The sequence below is a fragment of the Phaseolus vulgaris genome, chromosome 8 (assembly GCF_000499845.2).
Source record: "Phaseolus vulgaris cultivar G19833 chromosome 8, P. vulgaris v2.0, whole genome shotgun sequence".
Classification (NCBI taxonomy): Eukaryota; Viridiplantae; Streptophyta; class Magnoliopsida; order Fabales; family Fabaceae; genus Phaseolus; species Phaseolus vulgaris.
In genome coordinates this window covers 44,964,575-44,989,365 of record NC_023752.2, presented here as the reverse complement: position 1 = coordinate 44,989,365, position 24,791 = coordinate 44,964,575, and the positions used below count along the sequence as shown (strand labels likewise).

The following is a 24,791-nucleotide window of genomic DNA, read 5'->3' as shown; positions in this document are numbered from 1 at the left end:
TATGGATTGAGGGCGTTCTTCATATACATGTGTGTGGATATGAATGTGGATTTTATTTCATTCTAATCTGATTGTTAAATATGTTATTGGGTTTGTTATCATATTGTTAAATGACTTGTTATTCATAACCTTGAATCTTATATTTATTAGCTGAATCAACTTATACTCATGTAGTGTATCTATCTTTTTGTTGTTTACAATATATAATGATTATAATCTTAAATGCAATGCTATATTTTCTCCTAATCTTACATTCTTTTGGTATCTATTATTCTAAAGAAAATAATAATGGTTCATAAATACATTAGCTTTATAATTTTAGTGTAAGCTTAAGTAACATTATCAACGTCTACCTTTAAAAACTGATGCTATAGTTAATTAGTGTTAACTTTTACAATTTAACTACAATTTTTAACCAATTCTAACTACTTATTTTCTGATTCTAAGTTTGATGAAAAAAAAAACTAGTACGAAAGCTTGTCTCAAGCAAATTTCAGTAATAGATAATGTGTGGGATGGGGTGTGCCTAAACCAAATTCCCCTTCATCAACAACTATCCTGATTTGTATGTGGAGAAAAGGCTACAAATTATGCGATGATGATGATTCTGGGAACGCAAGTTTGTTTGTGCAGGTGTGGTTACATGCTTTTCTCTGGTTGAAAGTTTAGCTGGTGTTATAGGAGGACTCTAGGGGGTAGGTGTAACAAAATGAAAAAGAATGCAGTGTTTCCATCATCATCTGCTTAGGTTCTCCATTCTTATGTGTTACTGCTGTGACAGCTTTCAGCAGCTAATATCTTAGCTATATGCACCAATTTGGTTATACGGTAAGAAACAGAAAAGCAGAATTGGTAGAGGGGGCTCAGGTGTAGGATCTGTCTTCATATGCACACTCAAACATTCATTGGTTTCGCTTTGTGTGGTGCGCCAGACTCAATGCAATATTCTCATCACCATCTACTCAGATCCTCCATTCTTATGAGTTAATGGTGTGACATTTTCCAGCAGCTTTTATCACAACTATGCGTGCAAAGTTTGTGACAATTCTGTATGTTTTTTGTTTTTTATTTTTTGGTTTAGCTGTAGCTATAACAAGTTGCAGATGATCTAGCAAAATGAAACAATAGTAAGGGGGTTGATGCTATGGTTAGAATAATTTGGATGGGGGCTAGGTTTGTAAGGTTGTCATTCTGGTTTGTCTGTTCTGTCATGGCATCATTGCTGCTTGTGCAGTTCTTGGTGTTGTATTGGTTTATATTGTGCTGAATTTTGTTTTGGTAAAAGTGAGGAAGGAATGAAAAAGAACTCTAAGCCTATAGGTATTCTTGAACTATTTTCTTTTTTTCATTTTATTCTTTACGATAAAAAGAAAATAGAGTAAAATCTCTAAAAATATAATAAATTTAAAGTCAATTAACAAAATCTTACCTCCCAACTATTTATTGCTTCGTGCGGCAATACTGTAAAATTATATTATTTGCATGTGTTGATTTTATGAATTATACTGTTGTCACCTATTAAACTCGGACACTCCTCTTAAATGATATATCGGTGTCCGATATTTATAAGACACCGACACTCGTATGACACCTGTAAAACACGTATCCGTGAAGTGTTCAATTCAAAAAGTATTTGTTAGATTTCTGACAATTCTAGTACGGTTCTAACACAATTTTAAAAAGGAAAAATACATTAATTTTCAAAAATTTAAATTTTATTGTATAAATTGTTATTATGATTATAAAAATAAGAAACAAATCCTTGTGAACCAGTCAAGAAAAACATTTATCTGCTTTAAAAAATAATCTGGAACATACTTGTGCACATAAATCTTTATTGTCAATTTATATAATTTATAATTATATAATATATAGATTTGTGTCCCTGTATCCTACATTTTAGAAATTTTACGTATTTCCGCATCCGTGTCCGTATCGTATTAGTGTCTGTGTCAGTGTCAGTGTTTGTACTACATAAGTGCCACTTTTGTGGTTAGTTTGGTTAATTTAGTAAAACATTGTATATTTTTTTTTATTAAAAAAAAATTATAAGTAAAGAATGAAATAAAATTAAGAGAAACACTTCAGGAGTGTCCAACCCTTTACTATAAACAACAAGAACATTCAAGTCAACGAAACCAAACTCATAACTTCACTTAAATTACTTGGCATTAATAAAAAGTACAAATTACCATTCTTACAAATTTGACAAAATCTTATAACTCATTTTGTTTCATTATCTCTCTGTTGGCCATGTTGGCCATTTATTAGATGATACTTGTCAACTCAAGTCTTCATATGACTTTTTCTTTCTTTGCTACCATGATATGTCATGAATAATTAATTATATCACTGTCTTGATATGAAGTATCTTTAAAGTTATATCCGTTTATTTTATTAAAGATATGGACATTTTAATTAATCTTTTATTGTTTTAATTTATACTTCACAGAAACAGTTTTTCTTCTATATATTTTCATGGACACTATTTAAGGATTTAAAGACAATATCGTATAAGTAGATAACTAAGAGCTTTTTTTTTTCTTAATCGCATTTTTATCATTAAAACAGATTAATTATATTATATTCTTTAAACAATTTTAAACAATAAAATTGTTTCTTATCATTTGAGAAAAAAAATAACCGAAAAATTAAGTGTATAAAATGTGAAATATACGAAAACAAAATATATAAACAACTCAAGAAACATCTTTACATTACAAAGTATGTGTAGTTCCCTAATAAATAACAATGGATATGAATAAATAATAATAATAAATCACACAGATAATTAGAACTAGTTGTAAATAAAAAATAACAATCTAATATTCCTCTCTTCAAAGTACACTCTAAAGAAAAGAATATTTTTTTTAAGAGTAAAGAAGAAAACCCCTTATACGATATAATCTATATTAATGAAAGTTTTAAAAGAGTACGGTAGTATGATATTGAAAGTTTCAAACCAAAGATTGAGTCAAATTGTCATGAACAAATGGCTACCACAAAACTAAAATTTTGGGTCCTAGTGTTTGTATAAGTCAGTTTACAGCAGTTATGCTCATAATGATTGGTGAAGAAAAAAAGATGGTTGATTTGATTAGTCATAATGAGAATATTTTCTCTCTTGCAATATATAGTTTTTTATTTTGCTTTCAAATGCCACTAATATTATATAAATCATACTACCATCACAGTTATAACATTAAATATCATATTTTCATAACATTTATTTATAATTTCTTAATTAATGTTAGAGTTTGGTTTATATAAGATTAAATTCTTAAATATCTTGTTATTTCATACCCAAAATGTAATAATAACAAATAAGATAGTATTAGTATGTTATTAGTATAAAGTGTGTGTCTTTTAAAACTTTAAAACAAGAAGAATGAAAGTTAACAAAATCATAATAAAGCAGTCATCATGAAGTATTACAATAACTAAAAACGATTAAAAGAAAAGTATTCAAGAGTGTACATAGTTTCATAAAGACAACAATAGATTTAGGAACTAATTGAAAAAAATAACAGGAGGCACAAAGTTGTAGCAACTGATTGAACGTAATTGTACAAAATTACAAAACTGCTGAATTGATCTTAAATATTTTGATTTACTAAATAATATATATAATAAAATTACAATTACTAGAAGCTATAAAATAGGAATACTAATAGGTCTGTAAACTTACCATTAATGCAATAATAATGGTAGAATAGTTTAAGGGTAATAAAATCAGAATTAATAATAATAAAATCAGAATTAATAATCAACTTCCTCCCTTAATTCTGATTTGGAACAACCTTCATGCCCAACATATCTCTTAACTTGATGAAAGCATCGATCTTCAAAGGCTTAGTGAAAATATCTGCAATTTGACCTTCTGATCTACAGTATTCTAATTTGATCATGTTCTTCCCAATTTGGTCTCGCAGGAAGTGATATCAAATATCAATGTGTTTACTTCTTTGATGAAAAACCAGATTCTATGCAAGATTAATTGCAGAAACATTGTCAACATAAATCTTAATTGGAACATCTAGATTAAAATCAATTTGAGTCATGATATTGTTTTTCTCAATCGCCATATGCAAGTCTCACGGGTTCTGAATCTACAAGAAAAGCAAAGTGAACCAAATCTCCATTGTCATCAACTTCATCATCAAGATTTACTTCACAATCTTAAAAGTGTACAGGTTGTCGTTGTTGCCTTCTTGGTTGTTCCATCATAGTTGCAATTGGAGTTGCAACTTCAGATTGAATTACACCTTCAGGTTGAACTGCAGGTGCTTCAAGAGTGACTCCATCTTCCACATCATCGTTCAAAACGTAAATATATCGTTTTTCGAATCCATTTCAGCTGCTGCATTCCATTGCCATTCCTCATCTTCGACAAATGTAACATCACGATTGATAATCACCTTCTTTGCCATTGGATTGTACAGTTTGTATCCCCATGCTTATATCCAATGAAAATGGTTTTCTCTGCCTTATCATCCAACTTCGATCTTGCTGCCTTGGGGACATGAGCATAAGTAATTGACTCAAATACCTTCAAGTGTTGCACATTGGGTTTGAATCCGCTTCATGCCTCAATCGGAGTTGTGTTAGGAAAACTCTGAGTGGGTGATCTGTTTATCAAATATACTGCACATGTTACGGCCTCAACCCAAAAATAATTTGGCATACCTTTCACTTTAAGCATGCTCCTCGCCATATCCGTGTTTGTTCTATTGTTTCTCTCGACAACTCTGTTGTGTTGAGGCGTGTAGGGACAAATTATGTTATGCTGCAACCCAAGTTCTTCACAGTGCCTCTTGAACTCATTAGACTTGTACTCACCCCCTCCATCACTATGCACCATCTTAACTAGTCTGTCACTCTCTCTTTCAACAAATGCTTTAAATATTTTAAAGTAGTGGAATACCTCATCCTTGCTTTTCAATAGATAAATCCAGGTTTTCCTTGAAAAATCATCAATAAAGGTTAAAAAATACTTATTACCTCTAACTGATGATATGTTCATCGACCCACAAACATTTGTGTGAACAAGATCCAAAGGAAATTTTGCACGCCAAAGCTCCTTAACAAATGGTATCTTGTGATTCTTTCAAAAAATGCAAGCCTCACACAATTGATCAAAGTGATGAATATGGGGTAAACCATTCACTAAATTTCGTTTAGAGAGATTTTCCAAACTCTGAAAATTTAAGTGTCCAAAGCGTAAATGTCACAACCATGATTCATTATTCACTATTGCATTCAAGCACTTGAAATCACCCATATGAATATCTACTGGAAACATGCGGTTTTTTGATAAAAAGGTTTTAAGAATCAAACTACATTTTTTTATCAAAAATTGAGAATTGATTTTTAACTACGTGCATCACATAACCCTTTTCGGTCAGCTGTCCCATACTCAACATATTACTTTTCATATCAGGTACATAGAAAACATCATAGATGTACCTGTGATCACCATTCTTCAATGTGATAAGAATTCGCCATTTTCCGGTCACCGGAACAAACCTGTCATCACCGAATTTCACTTTTGTGCGAAATGAGTCATCCAAATCTACAAACAACTCCTTCTGAACACACATATGATTCGTGCAACCTGTATCCAAATACCAAGTCTGATTGTTTGGAGTTCATTTGATGTGGCTGTCATTAGTACTGCATGATCCTCTTTATCTTGTTCGTGATTACTATCTTTTGATATGCAGTCATTTGCATAATGGTCGCGTTTATGACAATTATAACACTCAATATTTGATTTATTATAAATGCCTCCTCGTCCTCCGCGACCACGTTCCCCGCGCCAAGAGTTATTTGAACTTGGATTGTGATTGGAACCAGTGTTGTTTTGCTCAGCGCCTCCATGATTCTGGCCACCACGACCTTTACTACAACAAGTACCATGTTTATGATAGGAGCTACCAATTGGGGCTTGTGCATGTAAAGCCTATTCAATTGGTTTTTCAATCTTATTGTCATTCATACGCTGCTCATGCGCTCGTAGGGAACCAGACAATAACCTTACTGCCATTTTTGAAATGTCATTGGCCTCTTCAATTGCGGCAACAACATGTTCAAATCTGGGAGTTAAAGATCTCAAAATCTTCTCCACCTTTGCCTTCTCCGAATGTGTTTCACCATTGGTCTTTATCTGATTTGTTAAGGCAAGAAATTTATTTATATAGACATCAATAGTCTCTGTGATTTCCATCTGTAGCAGTTCATATTGGCGTCTTAGGGTTTGAAGACGCAGTTCATCTTGTCATCACCTTTATAATTGGTTGATAAAATTGTCCAAGCCTCACTGGCAGTTGTTGCTCCTTCTATCTGCTCAAACGTCTCGTCATTCATCCCTTGATAAATGAGATAGAAAGCCTTATTGTCATTCTTCTTTTGATCACGATGCGCTACTCGTTGCGCCTCAGTAGCATTAGCAGCTAATGCAGACACTCCACTCTCAACGACATCCCATAACTCATGATAATCAAACAAAACTCTCATTTGCACACACCACCGATTGTAATTTTTTCCATCAAGGATAGGGACTGATAATTAGGTAGAGTTCATGATAACAGACTAGCTCTTGATACCAGTTGCAAGTACTAATTGAAGGAAATAACATAAGGCAAAAGATTATAGCAACTGATTCAACGTAATTGCACAAAATTGCAAAACTGTTGAACTGATCTCAAATATTTTGATTTACTCAATAATATATATAATAAAATTACAATTACTGGAAGCTATAAAATAGTAATACTAATGGACATGTAAGCTGACCATTAATGCAATAATAACGGTAGAATAGTTTAAGAGTAATAAAATCAGAATTAATAATCAACCATATATAAGAGAAAAAAATATTTATAAACTACTCTTTTTACTTTGTCTCTTATAAAAAATAATTATACAATTATTAAAAAAATACAGCTCAGAAGACTATGAGATAGCATCTTAATAAATTAATATGGCCTACCATCTCTTTCGGGGATGTTATTTAGTTTCCCTACCTACCTCTTTAATTAGCCATCGTCGTCTTAAAAAAAAGAAAAAAAAATATTGTTTGTAGTATTTATAGTTTATACTCAAGTTCTGGCTTTCGATAAGAACTACTCTTCCTTCTAAAAGAGTCTGGTTTTTGTACACAAAAGGGTTCATATATGAACTTACTCTCTCTTTTTTATTAGTACTATGGACAGAGAATTGCAATGGACCCTAGTTTTAGCAATTTGTGCTTCATCATTCTTTAATATACTTGCTCAGAACACTCAACTCACTTACAGGAACCTTGCCATTGATTATTCAGGTATGAATCTGCACCAAACATTACTTCTCCACCTTTTTATAATTTTCTAATTCAACCGTTTAAAAATCCATCTTAGATTTAAATCAATATACAAATCAAGTCAAAATAACTTACTGCTAAATTTAAGTTTATTAAACTAATTAATCAACATGCTTATATTATTTTAATTCATTTATTCCAGCTTAACCTTTTACCTTATCACCCTTAATATATAATACAAACCTTTATAAATTCGCTCAAATCTCAAGAAGTTTACATGTAATCACTAAATAAAATCATATCAACTTCTTTTTATCAAAAAAAATAATAATTAATTGAAACATTTAAAAAATGTTTCAATCTTATTAAAAAGGACTCGTTAGACACATGTTATAGTCCTAAAGTAAATAAAATTTCTATTGCCAAAACAGATTGTAAAGCTTAGCATCACTATTGGAGCAGTAAAACCTCCCCAACAAAGATCAATCTTAAACTAACTTTTCAATTAAATTAGTCTTAAATCCCATAGACTCTTCCTTGACTATGTAATTCTACAACTGCAGAAGGAATATAAAAAGCAATGTTTTACCAAGTATTAGATGATAATAACAAGTATATAATAAAAACTGAGCCTTATCATGTGAGCTTAACATTACTCTTAACAACTTTCTTTGATGTATTCATATTTTGCAGGTGTTATAAGCATTGACTGTGGGGTAAACGAGGGCTACACTGACAAAACAACCAACTTACAGTATCAAGCAGATGATATCCAATTTGGTGAAATCTATAATACATTCTCAATTTGCAACATGAATGTAAGTCAAATACATAAGCAGTTGAACACTCTGAGAAGTTTCCCCTATGGGAAGAGAAATTGCTATACCTTGACACCCAAACAGGGAAAGAATAAGAAATACATAATCAGGGCTCACTTTGCATATGGCAACTACGACAACAAAAATGAAGCACCAGTTTTTGATTTGCATCTTGGAGTCAATTTCTTCAAGACAATAAACTCTACTGAGGCTGAGGTAATTCGAATCGAAGCTGTTCATTTTGCCTCAACAGAAACAATCGATTTATGCCTCGTGAACACCGATCAAGGGGTGCCCTTCATTTCATTGTTGGAGCTATGGCCATTGGACAATTCCATTTATCAAAGTTCTTCCACTTTGTTGACACTAGATCTCCTCACACGACTTAACCTTGGTGCCTCTGAAGATAACTTTATCAGGTGACTTGGCTTAAACTATATGTTTTGTTTACTGTGATAAATCTATTCTAGCTAGCTAGTGAGTTCAAGAAATTCATTATGTGATAGATCATGATGATGTTAAGTGCGTTTTCTACCTCTTTTGAGTAAGTCTTTCAATAAATTGTTTTTAAAAGAAAGAATAAATAAAAATTGAATTATTTTTTTATTAAACTAAAATTAACCTAGGCTCAAATTAATAATAAAAATTTAGAATTTTTTTAGAAAAATAAATTCTATAAATCAGTTCACACGTAAACTAATTTTAACTTTTAAATAAAATTTTAACCTTTTTATTTAAATTTTATTTAAAAAAAAGAATTGAATTAATGGAACACGTGTCTCAATCTTTTTACAAATTCCAAAAACAAGTGTGCCAACTAGTTTACGATTCCAAAAAAAGATTAAACTAACACCTATACGTAACCTTACAAAGCACACCCAAACCTCTACCTTGCTGTCATAGATGGGCCAAGACTGCACGGATGATAATTAGGCTTTCACTAGATGCAAACAGGTATATAGCTTCTAAAATTTAATATCAACCAATTTAGAATATTACTAGAATTAGTTAAAGTGACTTTAAGGTGAACAAAAAATACTTATAATTTTTTCAATAATATATGATTCATAAAATTATTATAAATTTTAATAATATATACAAATATTTTAAGAGAAAGATATAAAATTCGGGTTTAGATACACTACAAGAAAATCATGAAATAGAAATCAATTTTAGAGACAAAAAATAATTAGTTGTTATAGTGACTAAATTAAATATCATTTTAAGAACTAAATAAATTTTTGGTTTCTAAATTAGTTTCTATTATTGTTAAAGGTTTCTAAATTGGTATCTAATTAGCAACCAAGGTATCCAATAGAATATAAATAATTGGTAGTTAAAACCTTCGTAGCTAATTAGATACCAATTTATAAACTATTTAATAGTAATAGAAACTAATTTAGAAACCATTTTTTTTTAGTTTCTAAAATGGTCTCTATTTTAGTTACTATTGCAACTAATTATTTTGGTCTCTAAAAATTGATTTCTATTTGATGATTTTCTTGTAGTGATACTCTAATAATATTAAATATATTTTAATATTAAAAAATATTAGAGTTTACAACTCTAATAATATTAAATATTTTTAATAATTATAAATATGTTAAAACAATATTAGATCTGGCTTAATCTAATAATATTAAATATATTTTATTTTTTTATTTTTTAAAAACGTGTTAGGGTCAATGAAGAGGATACTATTACATTTATGGTCATCTTTAATATGTATTTATGTTAGCATCGGCTTAACCAAAGTTAATTTATATGTTATGAATTCGTGTGTTCATGTGACAACTAATTGATACTTATTATTTTCACCAAAAAACCCAAAGTTATAGGTGACAAATCTCCTCACTCCCAATTTTCTTCTTTCGGTTTCTATAAAAATTTTGTCAACACTCATCTCCCTTCACCCCACACTTTTCTCCTTCACATTGATCCACACTCATCTCCTTGATCCCCATTCATCTCATTCATACACATTTATATCATCTATCTACGCACATCTTCTTCATCCCCAATCATCTCATTCATGCACATTTATATCATTTATCTACGCACATCTCCTTCATCCACATCTTTCTTCTCATCTCATTCATCCACACTCATCTCCTTTGTCTATTGTAATTTTTTTCTATTTTTTTGTGTCGTATTTTGTTGAAGATAGAAGAAGTGTTGTACGAGAAACTTTTTTTTAAATCACTCTCATTATCATCGGCCAAATCAATGCAAATTAAATTAATATTGAAAATATATTTGATTGACACTATTTATTAATAAATAATTAAAATTTTCAAATAATTAATTAATACACAATATACATCGTCTAATTGAGTATGAGTTTAGCCGATGCTAGGAGTGTCCCTATATGGCGATGATATCATAGCTTCGAGACATCATAACTTATAGTACGGGAGAGTAGATTTTCTTACCAACATAAAGCCAATGGTAATCACAACTTAGTGTTAATTTTTTTCCATTTATATTGATTTTTGACTTACGCTAGTGGCAAATTTTCTTGAAAAACAAGCAATTGAAAACAATTTAATAACAATAAATGAAGTGTTTGAATCTTTGTTGTGGTACGGAAAGAAGTTAGAAATACATTGAACCCAAGTGAATGATCTTCTTAATAACTATTTTTAATACTTTTTTTCATCAAATTTATTATTTTTCTAAAATTTCTAAATATGAAATGTTATTGCAATGTCTATCATATGCGTATACTTATTATAATAAAGCCTTACTGAGAAAAGGACAGAGAAAGTTATAGTGAATGGAAATGCTCACAGTTTAACTAACTGAGTTAATTCGAGAAAACCATTTACCATAATGTTTAAAATTTCATGACAAGCCAATATAATTTTATGAATTAAACAAAAAAAAAGCTAGCATAATCTACCTCGTACTCAAATGAAATTATGCCATTGTTTTAGTTTCAATTGCAATGTACTTTGTTTTCACTGCAATGAGACACTATCAGTATGTGAAAACTAACCAATATTGTTGGTTGGAATAATTTGTGTTTAAATTAGGTACATAGATGATATATATGGAAGGTCATGGGAAGTTCCAAACAATTATACCAAGAATTCATTGAAAACCTCATCAGCTATTGATTTGGATAAACTTGTTGATCCTTACAAACTGCCAGCAGAAGTTTTGAGTTCTGCAGTGGAGGCAAAGTCCTTGGAATTCACACTCAATTATGCCATGGATTCTGAATATTACGTTTATCTTCATTTTTTTGACTTCAAGGATCGGACAAATAAACAAAAACGAAGATTGAATATTGTTATTAATGATTTTGATGATAATAATGTGAAACAAATTCTTACTCTTTCATACTGGAAGCCCCATAGCATTATTTTGCCTATAAAACACGGGATGGGTCTTCGGAAGATATTGATTGAAGCCGACACTGATTATGAGTTACCTGCAATGCTTAATGCTCTTGAGATTTACAGAGTAGTACCACAGTCAGATTCTTCCACACAACAAGAAGATGGTAGGTTTCTTTAATTTAATCTTTCTTCAATTGTTACCTTTTAATTCTATATTGCTCAAAACTCACATAATTTGGATGCTCAAATTAGCAGGTAGCATATAAAATCTCATTCATTATATGCTGACCTATTGAAAATTAGCTTACTTCTAAAGTTCATAATCTCAATCTTTACATGATATTCTGGTTAATACTGGATATTAACAACAGTTGATGCTATCTGGCACATCAAAGATGTTTATATGATCAATAAAATGAATTGGCAAGGAGACCCCTGTGGACCAAAGAATTTTACATGGGAAGGTGTGAAATGCAGCAATGGGAACACTCCAAGAATCATTTCATTGTAAGTATGGATATTCTCATAATATCCAAGGCTGCTTTGTAGAAATTTTATCTGTTAATTTGCTATGTACTGGATTTTGGTCATAATCTAATCTAAATATGACATACCAAGAAATTATAAGGAAATTGGACTTAAGTCCAACTCAACTCAACCTTAATTTTTTTTTTAAGGTGAGTATACATATTTATATATTCTATTTTACTTATCTGGGAAATGTGGAACAAATTCATTGATAAACATTAAATAATTTTGATGAATGCAATACTTCATATCTCCACTTTTATTCTTTTTAATGGCAAAATTCTTCACAAAATTCAAGCAGAAACTTGAGCTCAAGCAAGTTGTCAGGAGAAATAGATTCCTCCTTCTCCAACCTCACATGTTTGGAGACTTTGTAAGTTTTTCTTGTTATAATTTTAGCAGAAATCTGTTTCCAATATTAATACCTGAGCACTCTGCTGTTGCAACATAAAGGAACCAAAACAAATAACTATTATGTTGCAGGGATTTGTCAAACAATGAATTGACAGGGGAGGTGCCAGAATCTTTTGGAAAACTGCCACAATTGCAGTTCCTGTAAGTTGTGCATTGCTACATTAAATTTTCAATCTCACACAATTTTCAAAATATTTAACACATCATATCATATCATCTTTGCAGTAACTTGTCAAGGAATATGCTCACAGGTTCAGTTCCTGAGAGTCTAAAGGCAAAGTCCTCTAACAACTCTTTGCAATTGAGGTTTGCTCCTAGCCTATAGCTACACATAACTTTCTTTAATAAAATAAACATTTCTAAAGACGCAAATAAATCTTTTCTAACTCCTTCGTAATCCTTGTTTTTCACCCTCTATTCCTTCATTTTTGTAAAAAACCCTTTATTAAGTGAATAGTATTCAGAAACAATAAGCTGCAACTACCAATACCAAAATTATGAGAATTTTAGAATTTGCCACTCTTTCTTCTGTAGCCTTTATTCTATTTAAAAAGTACTAATAGTCTTCATGATTATATAATTCCATATCACAATTCTTCTCAATCTTATGATAATTGACACATGCATACAATGCAGTTTGGATGGAAATCTCTGTCTCTATCAGACAGGGTCATGCAAGAGAAGCCACAAGTTTATCATTCCATTAGTTGCATCTATGACAGCATTTGTTGTTTTGGTCCTCACAATATCTACCGTAGTTATGGTGATCTGGAGACTTAGAAAAAAGGGAAAAGGTAATCTATAGAATAAGTTTTATAATGCTCCATATCTTTACCCAAGCTCATTTTTATATTCAAATATATTATCATTTTTAAATATTTGCATTGTATTAATCTTTGCAATCATTACCACAGTTTTGGAAGTTCCATTGTTAATGAATTCGTAAATCAGAGATCAATTCATTAGTAGTTTGCACTCTAAGTTAATTTCTGACCATCCATGTGAATTATTAGCTATAGTTGTCATATTTGTGTGTGCTTATTATTGTACAAGTAATGGTGAATGGAGAATCAAATCTACTATATTCCATCAAATTAATAACCAATATAACCATAGAGTATGTCACTGTGCACTATTAAATCTGTACAACAACGTTATGGTACTGACTCATGGAATTAGTACTAAGATGATCACCACCAGCATAACTTCTACACTGTATTATAATTTTCCATCAATTGCATATCTATACAAGCTTTATTTTCACAGACACACTCCACACATAACTCATAGAGAGTTACCTGCATTTTGCTAACTGTATAAATTTCATATACTGCTCTTTTCCCAAGGCCGAACTTGTTTTTGAAAATTTAAAAGACCATGGATAAATGGTTGGAAGTATTTAATTGTTCGCTTAAGGATTCGATGATCTTTTCCTTGATGATTTCCATCTAGTATAATCAAATTTAATTTTCCAAGAGATTCTTTTCTTATTTGCATTAGGGATACCGATTATAGTTAGAACTGAAGCCACATTTTTCAAACATATATGTATATATGATGTGGAAAATGATTGTTGTTATTTACGTTGGTCCAGTGATTTCTTCAATTTCTGCCAAAGATGAGCTACTGAAATCAACAAATCAAGTATTTTCTTACTCAGAGATTGTTAGAATCACTAATAATTTCACAACAATTATTGGGAAAGGTGGATTTGGTAAGGTTTACCTAGGTACTTTAGAGTGTGAGAAAAGAGTTGCTGTGAAGATACTTTCTTCACCATCAGCACAAGGGTATAAGGAATTTCAATCAGAGGTAATTAGATGCATCAATCAACTTTGTTGTTTTTTATTCTTAAGACAATGTATTTTTCATTCAGTCATAATACCAACATATTTTATTTCTAAACTTGGAAATGCAGGCAAAACTATTGATGCATGTTCATCACAGAAACGTGGTTTCTCTTGTGGGATACTGTGATGAAGGTGACACTAGAGCACTTATCTATGAATATCTACCAGAAGGGAACCTCCTACAAAAATTATCAGGTTTCCACTTCACTCCATATTGGCATGTGCATTTAAAGTTGGTGAAAACAAACTTATTATGAGAAATGAATCATAACTTATGTTTCTAATTTTTCTTGAGAAAGGTCACTAGTTCCTTTCACTTCTCTAATAGTGACAAGATAACAGAGACAATCAATACATCTTATCAGTGATTAATTTATACTATTGCATGTTTGGAGTTTTCTGATTATGCTCACATTTGAAAGCAAAAACTCTGCTTCCTGGTAAGAAAAACTATAATAGCTTATAATAGTATATTCAAAAGATAACGAATAGAATCAACAAGCATACGTAAAAACGTTGTCATCTAAGAAGAACCTTTTGTTGCATCCCTATCCTAGCAGTGTCCTTTTGTAGCATTCCTACAACGGTTTCTTAATTACAAACAACACTGACTTTCTAACTCTATTCTTAGAGAAAAAGTTTCGGAAGTGAAGGATCTGGCCATAGAGTTGGGTGCTGAGGCTACCGTGGCCCCTTATAAGCTTTGCCAGTGATCTATGCTGAATATGATGATAATATGCTTCCGATGACAATTTTCTTGCAAGATATATACATGATCTTTCTCGTAAGACTTTTCTGAATATATTAGCTTCTTATGCAGATAAGAACCCAAGTTTTTTGGAATGGACGCAAAGACTTAAAATTGCTATGGATGCAGCAAATGGTAACTCTAATTTCATGGATGTTCAAAATTATTTTCCTTTCTTATTTCCAATAGAACTATTGTGGTGAACAAGTATGTGACTGATAATTGGAATTACAGGGTTGGACTATTTGCATAATGGATGTAAGCCACCAGTAATTCACAGAGATTTAAAAACATCCAACATCTTACTAGACGAAAATATGCGTGCCAAGATTTCTGATTTTGGAGTGTCTAAAACTTTTGCCAATGACAGTGACACTTATGTCACTACTTACCCAGCAGGCACACCAGGTTACCTTGATCCTGAGTAAGTAGCATTCAATTCTTCAGTGTTTATGTGGTGGAATTGAAGCTCTAATAATGATCAATCTGAAAATGGCAAGTGTATATAATAAGGTATAATAAGTGGCAATGGTTAGTAAAATGTTAACTAGAGTATAAACATTCTATAGCTTAGATAAGATTGGTTTGGATGAGTACAGATATTAGATAAGATAGGATTTTAAAAAAATGAAAAAAAAAGGTAAAAGACTCTTCTGAAAGGTTAATTTCATATTAATATTAAATTTTTATTTAAAAAATGTGACTATTACCAAAGACCAAATACATGCTTAATTATATTAACATTAACAAGAGTGCAAACAAAATTAATATAATTAAAAGTTGTACTTAAATTGTAATTTTTGTATTATACCAAAAACAAAATATGTAAATACTTGTCATTTGTTATATTGAAGTGACTATTTATGTTATTTATTATATACAAAATGATTTAAGTTTATTAAATTTTAAGTGTAATTTTGTGATCTATATTTAACAGGAATAAACAACTTAAATAATATAAAAAAATTTAACAAACTCATTACTTTAATGTTTGAGTTAAATTGGTATTTTATTATAAATTTTTATGACTCATTAGTATCAAAATCTCCGGGACTTTTCCGAGTAATAATCCAACACTATCAAACGAGATAAAAAAAGAATGAGAAAAACTATAAGCTAAATTTAACCAGTAAGATTTAAATGTCATTAATTTATAAGAACGGAAAAAATTTGATTGTTGCTGTATTTATTGCATGGGCAAGCAAATTTTGTATCCATGGCTCCTAGTTTATTTTTTTATTTTTTTTCATTTTGTATACATGTCATTATACAATTTCAGACATTTTTATTTTTATCTTGTAAATATACCTTCCCACCTACTTAAGTAATTAATTAAGTTAGTGTTTTGCGGAATTTTTTCTAAAATAATTACCATAAATTCCTAAAATCTCAATCCTAAAATAAAGTGTCATCTAAATATAAACATCTAAAAATTAAGTCCTCTTCTCAACGTATAACATTTTAATAATCACAATTCATGATGAATATAATAAAATCGTTAAGCTTTATCATTAACACTTTAAAAGTTATTTCCAAGATAATTTTTATTAATCGACTGCATAAATAAATATCTTTATGAATACATTTATGACTAAAATGTGATATAAAATCATGTTGTACCTTTACAGATTTTATTGCTCAGGGACTCTGAACAAAAAGAGTGATGTTTATAGTTTCGGGATAATCCTACTAGAATTAATCACTGGTCAACCAGCACTAAGAGGAACTCCAGAAAATCTGAGTTACATACTTCCTTGGGTTAACAATAAACTGAGAACAGGAAATATCCATGAAATAGTTGATCCAAGGTTACATGGAAAGTACAATGGTGCTTCAGCATGGAAATTTATAGGGATAGCCATGTCATGTCTCCCTCAAGTTCCAATTCACAGGCCTGACATAGGGCACATAGCCCTAGAATTAAGGGAGTGTTTGTCTCTTGAATTGTCTCTTGAAAGGACTGTGAGCGACGTCAGAGATACATTAGTCATGAGTTCTAGGCAAATTGAGTTCCATTAGTTAATCATGGGTCCAAATCCTAGCTAGGGTTGTTTATTTTCATCATCCACATGAATGATTGATTGATTTGTTCTTGTTTTTTTTTATATAAAAAAATGTACGTGTGCTTGCTTTATTGTAATTATTGAACCTTTCTTAAGTTAGGGATATGTTCAACGGTCAAATAAAGGTTATGCCATATTGAAGTAGTTTGTTTTACGCACTTTTTCTTTTTTCATAATTGGTCACTCCACTTCCACTTGGATTATATTCATTATGTTCACTTTGATTTCATACGCTGATGCGTGCAAACTTTTAGGGAATAATTGTGTTCTTTTGTTCCTTTTAGTTTGGATTAAGCGGGTCCCTCAACTGTTTTTTTTTTTTAATTTACTTTAAGTTTTTCTGAGTTTGAAATTAACCAATTTTCATTTTTAATCTACTTTACTTACTTAAACGTCGTAATGTATTATTTTTCTATTCCAATATTTGGGGGTTTATATTAGAATTGGGACATGTGATAATTTTAAAAATATAGGGAAATTTTGATAATTTTTTTTATTGAAGTTAAACACTCTCAATGGAATTTGAGGGAATTCAAAATATGTCTGTTAGGGTTTGAAGAGAGAAGATATTAAAATTTGTTTTATCTTGATGTTTTGATTACTGAATAAAAGACTATTTAATCTATTTATTTTATGAAAAGTTTGAGTGGAAAATTAGAAAATTTTTTATTTTTACTAAAAATAATAATGAAGGACCACAATTTTTTTTATATTTTAATTATAAAAATTAGTTTTTTATCAGCTAATAATAAATATAATAAAAAAATATTTTAACCCTTATAAAAAAAATTTGAGAACAATTATTATCAATTTTTGTCTCCCTATCAAACTAAGTCAAAAAACTCAAATGATGAAGTTGACACCCCCTCTGCCTCCATCCAGTAAGCTAGAGAAAAAAAAAAAAAACTATAGATGCATGCAAAAATTAATCCAAATTAATTGATTCTAAAAAATTTAAGGAACTAATAAAACTTAATCCAAATCAAAGAGATTAAAGATGCATCCAAAGCAACTTTTAGTAATGGATTTATAGGAGGCCACTTTGTTCCTTATCTGAGCGATTCTAGGAGATTGATATAAAATATAAATTTTAATTTAATTTAATCTTTTATAATAAAAAAAGTTTAGATTAGCTTTTATAGAATCATTAGTACAAATTATCTTTTAATGATGATTATTTTGATCAACTTAGGTATTTGTTTTGATCACATAGATACGAGAAGTAAAAAAAATCATTTTACGTCATTTTGTAAACATAATTTTGTATAGCTGACGTGGAATAGAAGCATTTCTATAATGATTATGGTATATATATATATATATATATGTATATATATATATATGTATTGGACCAGACATCAGTATCGACATCTGTGTGGAGCAGGTCGGTTTGGTGTTCTGGTCGAGATAATGGGCGACGTAAGTGGGCCCCTAAGATGCGTGTGTTGAAACCCGTATATATGAAATGCCTAGTCAACAAGAAGGTGTATGTGGTGTGTATAATACATTTGGGTCTAGCACAAATAAATATCCCCTGAAGACGCCAAGGCCCAAGAGCACTAGGGTTTTAGGGGAAGGTTGCATGCACGATACGTAAAGGACTAGGGCGCCTACAGTGACAGATGGGCCCCATAATGCTGGTACATGAGTTGGTACCTTGGTGGCCATGCTGTTAAGATTGTGCACTCCAAGGAGGAAGATTCTTTGCGGTTGTTACACGAAGATTGTGTAACAACGTAACATAATGTTTTCCCATCAAGCCCACTTTCACTCGAGATAGGGTTCTCGTGAGAGAGGGGTTGTTACAATGAGGTAACCTAAAAGCAATCTATAAAAGGGAGTTGAGATCCATGGTAAAGGTACACGGTTTCTAAGACTGAAACTGCTTACTTACTTATTGTTTCTATAAGCCCTGAACTGACTTGATCGTCAGAGTACAATCAACAGATAAAACCCCCTCTGTTTCAACGGAGCTGCTTTCAACATCCAAGGGAAGCACAAAATTCACCAGAAATAGGAGGAGCCACCGCTTGCCTTTGAAGCCAACCGGCGACTAGGTCAACTAGCAAGAACATTTGGCGCCCACCGTGGGACCCAATAAAACTAGGTCTCATCCACAGTTGTGATTAGAGCTATATGGCAACATGAGAAATACAAGACAAGGTACATATGCACCTGAGGAAGGCGACAACATCACAATTCAACAACTCATGGAGATTATCTGCGCTCTTCAGCAAACGGTGGCGGTGTCCAAGGTTGATCAAGACATGATTCTGGCTGAGGTTCAGGTTGAGCAGACAGACATCGATTCCAGGTCGATTTGGACGCATCATGAACAGACATCGAAGAATTGCACAAGGCCAATGAGGAACTACGCAGAGAACTGCAACGCATGGGGGAGCTTACAACAGGGGAGCAAACCCCGCCCATAACAGTTGGGCTCGCCCCATGCCATTCTCCCATGCGATCATGAATGTCGTGATACCCACTAATTTCATGACTCAAAAAATCACCTTCACAGGTATCGAAGACCCGGAGGCCCACATCACGACCTTCCACACTCAGATGATGATCTTGGGAGGAACTAACGCTATGCACTGCAAATTGTTTATGGGAACATTCTCAGGAACAACATTGGATTGGTTCATCAGTCTCCCCGATGAACACATCACTTCATTTGATTAGTTCTCAACATTGTTCAGGAAACAGTTCATTGTCAACCGGGCTCCACCCCCTATCTCTTTCGACCTCTTTGATGTGAAGCAATACCAGGGAGAGCCCTTGAAAGACTTCCTGAATTGGTTCGGGGCACTAGTGGTAAAGCTGCACACCAAGGACGAAGCCATGATGGTGCACGCCTTTAGGAGAGGAATGCTATCAAGATCCTTCAGCGATTCCTTGATAAGGTGTCGTCCAAAGATGTTTAGTGAGATCTGTCGCCGAGCTGTGGCCCACATCAGCGCAAAGGAAGAGGTGATGGAAAAACACGAAAGCGTTGGACCAACAAGACCTCGGGGAAACGACTGGCCTCAACCCATGAGGGTACATGAGGCTACGACGGAGAAGAAATCCCCGGCCAGGCAGGCACCCTATGAGCGGAAAAGGAATTAGACCAGGGCACGGGCGAGGGAAGGTGTGCCCACTAGGCACAAGTTCAAAGTGAACTTCAAAGAGCCGATCGCTATCCCCGACGTGGCTGACAAGCTAAAGCCACCCCCAAAGATTGGTGGACGGTTGGGGCCGAGCAAGAACACTTGGTGCGAGTTCCACCAAGCCTTTGGGCACGACTTGCATAATTGCTTGGCGCTCGGACACCAATTGAATGAGTTGGTAAGGAATACCTGGAGGAAAATCAGGAAGCCCCAACAGCAGTAGCTCCAACAGGGAATCAAGGGCACAAGGTACTAGTCCATGGCAAGGTCAACACGTTCTCTAGGGATTTTTCGGGAGGAGGATGTACCGCCTCCCAGCGAAAGAAGTACCTTAAAGAGGTGATGGCAGTAGAGGCACGGGAACCTAACCAGTCACCTGAGTCCAATCTTTACTTCACAAAGGCCGATTTACAAGATGTGGTCTCACATGATAATGACCCGATGGTGATCTCAGTGGTGACAGTAGGGAGAAGGGTGCACTGAGTCCTTATCGACTAAGGGAGCTCGGCAGATATAATGTTGTTGAGCAACCTTCAACAAGTTGCAGCTGTCGCCTAACCAGCTGAGACCTTACAACGGCTGCCTATACAGTTTTGTTGGAGACCAGGTGGAAGTGAGAGGGCATGTGGAGCTAAGGACGACTTTCACAGACGGCACCAAATCTCATATCATCAATATAAGGTACCTCGTCGTCAACGCTTCTTCAGCTTACAACATCCTTTTAGGCAGACCTGCCCTAAATAGAATAGGAGCAGTGGCCTCGACGAGGCATATGAAGATGAAGCTGCCTTCCATCGAGAGAGGAGTGATTACCATTATGTCCGACCAGAAGGCGACAAAAAAGTGCTATGAGAATAGCCTAAAGACGAAGAGAGGGGTCTACTCGGTCACCAGCCAGCCTCAAAGGGGAGAAGGGGTCGCCCGAGCTGAGATGGCCCGGGAGAAGCGACTCGAGCCTGCAGGTGAGGTGTTGGAAAGGGAGATCGAGGGAAAGAATTTCAAACTTGGCAAGTCTCTAGGCCAGGAAACACAGGACCAGATCGCCGAAGTGATAGCACGACATCTGGACACCTTCGCGTGGTCTACCTCAGACATGTCTGACATTGACCTTGATTTCTTGTGTCATCGTCTCACCATGGATCCAAAGGTCCGACCCATCCGCCAGAGGTAGAAGAAGTTTAATGACGAAAGACGCCTAGTCATCAAGCAAGAGACCCAAAAGCTGCTGAATGCTGGCTACATAAGGGAGATCCACTACCCTGAGTGACTAGCAAACGTGGTGTTGGTCAAGAAGAACAACGGAAAGTGGAGGATGTGTGTCGACTTCACAGATCTGAACAAAGTTTGCCCGAAGGACTCATATCCGTTGCCTAGCATCGACGCCCTGGTGGATAACGCGTCAGGCTGCAGACTCCTCAGTTTTCAAGATGCCTTCTCCAAATATAACCAGATCCGGATGCATTCTAGAGACTAATGCAAAACAACATTCATGATAGAGCTCTTCAGCTATTTCTATAAGGTGACACCCTTTGGGCTCAAGAACGTTGGCGTGACTTATCAGAGGTTGATGGACAAGGTGCTTTCCCCTATGATAGGACGAAATGTGCAGGTGTATGTGGACGATATGGTCGTCACCTCCCAGGAGAAGGACCAACACATCGCCGACCTAGAGGAGTTATTCACTACAATAGTCAAGTATAAGTTGAAGTTAAACCCCGAAAAGTGCGTATTCGGGGTAAAGGCAGGACAGTTCTTAGGGTTCCTCCTCATCGAGCGGGGGATAGAGGCGAACCCCAAGAAGTGTGCGGCGATTATAGCTATGAGGAGTCCGACCTCGGTGAAGGAGGTTCAACAGTTGAAAGGATGAATGGCCGCCCTGTCCCGGTTTGTATCAGCAGGAAGAGATAGGAGACATCCCTATTTCCAGTGTTTGAAGAGGAACAATAGGTTTGTGTGAACAAACGAGTGTGAAGAATCGTTTCTCAAGCTGAAAGAGTACCTGACCAACCCTTCGATGTTGTGCAAGTCGTTGCCAGGTACCCCCCCCCCCCCTTCGCTTGTATTTCGCCATCACAGACCGAACGATCAGTTCGGTCATTGTCCAGGAGCAAGACCGTGTCTAGAGACCTATATACTTTGTCAGCAAAGTACTGCAAGGGTTTGAGGTGCGCTATCAGGCCATTGAAAAGGCGACTTTAGCAGTAGTATTTGCAGCACGAAGGCTCTGCCACTACTTCCTGAGTTTCATTGTGATCGTGATGACCGACCTTCCCATTCGTAAGGTCTTACAGAAGCCTGACGTGGCGGGGCGTATGGTGCAATGGACGGTCGAGTTGTCCGAGTTCGATGTGCAGTATGAGCCGAGAGGACTTATCAAGGGTCAAGTTTATGCTGACTTCGTCGTAGAACTCTCCTCGGCGACCGTACATCAAGAAGAGGTAGATTTCTAGTGGGTCCTCTCCGTGGACGGGTCCTCTAACCAGTAGGGCAGGTTAGCATCATCTTGGAAGGACCAAATGGGCTACTGATCGAAAAGGCTCTACGATTTGTCTTCAAGGATAGTAACAACCAAGCTGAATATGAAGCCTTGGTGGCAGGAATGTTGCTAGCCAAGGAAATGGGTGCTCAAAGTTTGTTAGTGAAGAATGACTCACTACTGATAACTCGGCAGGTTACGGGCGAGTACCAGGCCAACGACCCCTAGATGGCTGCATACCTAGAGTATGTGAGGCTCTTAAGAGAGGCTTTTGTTGTGTTCGAGTTGGTATCCCCAGGGAACAAAATGCCTAAACTGACTTGCTAGCAAAGCTCGCCAACTCAGGCAGGGGGTGTAGACAGAGGAAAGTTATTCAAGAAACCTTAAAGACGCCCAAAATTACCATAGGCCGCCCGAAAGAGGTCCAACAGGTAAGTGTCTTGGAAGGAGAAAGAAGAGGTCACTGATCGTTGACCCATGAAACGTTGAGGGTACCTAGGGTAATCGCATACGACTTGTCAGTGGGAGAGTCAATGCACGTTTTCCTAGTCGACGAAGGTGAAACCTGGATGACACCCTATAGGCATTACTTGGCTAATGGTCTACTCCCACTGGAGCTAGCGGAAGCCAAGGTTGTCAAGAAAAACGCAGGTAGGTATACTATGGTCGACAGAAATTTATTCAGGCATGGCTACACTCACCCTATCCTGTCCTGTGTGAGTGGTGAGCAGTTGCCATGTATCATGGCTGAACTCCATGAAGGTATTTGTGGGAGTCACATCGACGAGCGAGCTCTCTCGTCAAAGGCTGTTCGAGCAAGGTACTACTGGCCAACCATGAGGGAGGACTGCATGAGGTACACGCAGCGATACAAGCAGTGCCAACAACACGCCAATTGGCATCATGCGCCCCTGGAAGAATTGCGGTCGATCCAAAGCGCATGGCCTTTTCACACCTGGGGGATTGACATCTTGGGTTCGTTTCCTCTAGCAGTTCATCAAATAAAGTACCTGGTGGTCGCCATCGAGTACTTCACCAAGTGGGTAGAGGCTGAGCCTATTTCACAGATCACAACTCACAAGGTTCAACACTTTATGTGGAAGAACATTGTTTGTCATTTTGGAATCCCAAAACATTTAATGCCTGACAATGACACACAATTCGCAAGTTAGCAGCAAGGCAAATTGTGCACGGAGCTCGGCATCAAGCAGGTGTTTGCATCAGTTGAACACCCCCAAACGAATGGACAGGTCGAATTTTCCAACCGAGTCTTGCTCAGGGGCCAAAAGAGAAGGTTGGAGAAAGCCAAGGGAACTTGGGCAGACGAGGTCCCTAGAATTGTGTGGGCTTACCATACCACTACCAAGGTGAATGGGTCGAATGTCATGATTCCTGTCGAGATCCAAGAGAGTTCACCTCGATTCCAGAACTTCGTGGCCGAGGAGTCTAATGAGGAAAGGAAGGTAAACTTAGACCTGCTCGGCGAGGTCAGGGAGGAAGCGCGCATCAAGGCCGAGGCCTTGAAGAGAAAGGTGGAGTATAAGCACAAGTCCAAGTTGAAACCTCGGCAGTTCCAAGTCGTCGACTTGGTAATGCGAAAGGCTCACCCCTACCAGTTGGAGAACAAGTTGTCGCCCAAGTGGATTGGTCCATTCCGCGTGATAGAGGTGCTCGGGAACAGAGCGTATAAACTCGAGACCTTGGAAGGCGGGATTATTCACCGAACATGGAATGAGGCCAATCTCAAATTTTATTTCAGTTAATCATAGTATTGTACATAGTTTGAATGTTCAATGGGACACTCTTTTTCCCCTATTGGGGTTTTTTAATGAGGTCACCCAATACAAAGTTATTTGAAAAATATGCTAGCGATATATTGTGAAATAGGGTTCCTAGTGAACCTCCCCCTTGGGTAAATACGCCAAGGTCGGGAACAATAGGGTTCCTAGTGAACCTCCCCCTTGGGTAAATACGCCAAGATCGGGAACAAGCATGGTTTCTAGCGAACCTTCCCCTTGGGTGAATACATCAAGGTCGGGAACATGAAGGATTCCTAGTAAGCCTCCCCCCTTGGTAAAATACCAAGAGTAGAAGTTAA

General features: G+C 35.0%; 1 protein-coding gene across 1 annotated transcript; it reads left to right on the top strand.

Moving 5' to 3' along the window:
* The first annotated feature begins 7,116 nt into the window (after nt 1-7,116).
* LOC137826473 (probable LRR receptor-like serine/threonine-protein kinase At1g05700) lies at nt 7,117-17,219 on the top strand. The gene is made up of 13 exons (XM_068632447.1): nt 7,117-7,321; nt 7,994-8,537; nt 11,154-11,626; nt 11,834-11,969; nt 12,292-12,363; nt 12,474-12,545; nt 12,630-12,710; nt 13,041-13,198; nt 13,999-14,216; nt 14,323-14,449; nt 15,075-15,137; nt 15,237-15,426; nt 16,631-17,219. Exons 1-13 carry the CDS (start codon nt 7,207-7,209, stop codon nt 17,019-17,021), a joined length of 2,640 nt encoding a protein of 879 aa, XP_068488548.1. The 5' UTR covers nt 7,117-7,206; the 3' UTR covers nt 17,022-17,219.
* The last annotated feature ends 7,572 nt before the right edge of the window (nt 17,220-24,791 follow it).

Coding starts and splice junctions, on each gene's coding strand:
- LOC137826473 (XM_068632447.1), top strand. CDS start 7,207: ATGGACAGAGAATTGCAATGGACCCTAGTTTTAGCAATTTGTGCTTCA. Junction 11,627..11,833: donor TTCCACACAACAAGAAGATG/GTAGGTTTCTTT, acceptor TATTAACAACAG/TTGATGCTATCTGGCACATC. Junction 15,138..15,236: donor TGCTATGGATGCAGCAAATG/GTAACTCTAATT, acceptor TTGGAATTACAG/GGTTGGACTATTTGCATAAT.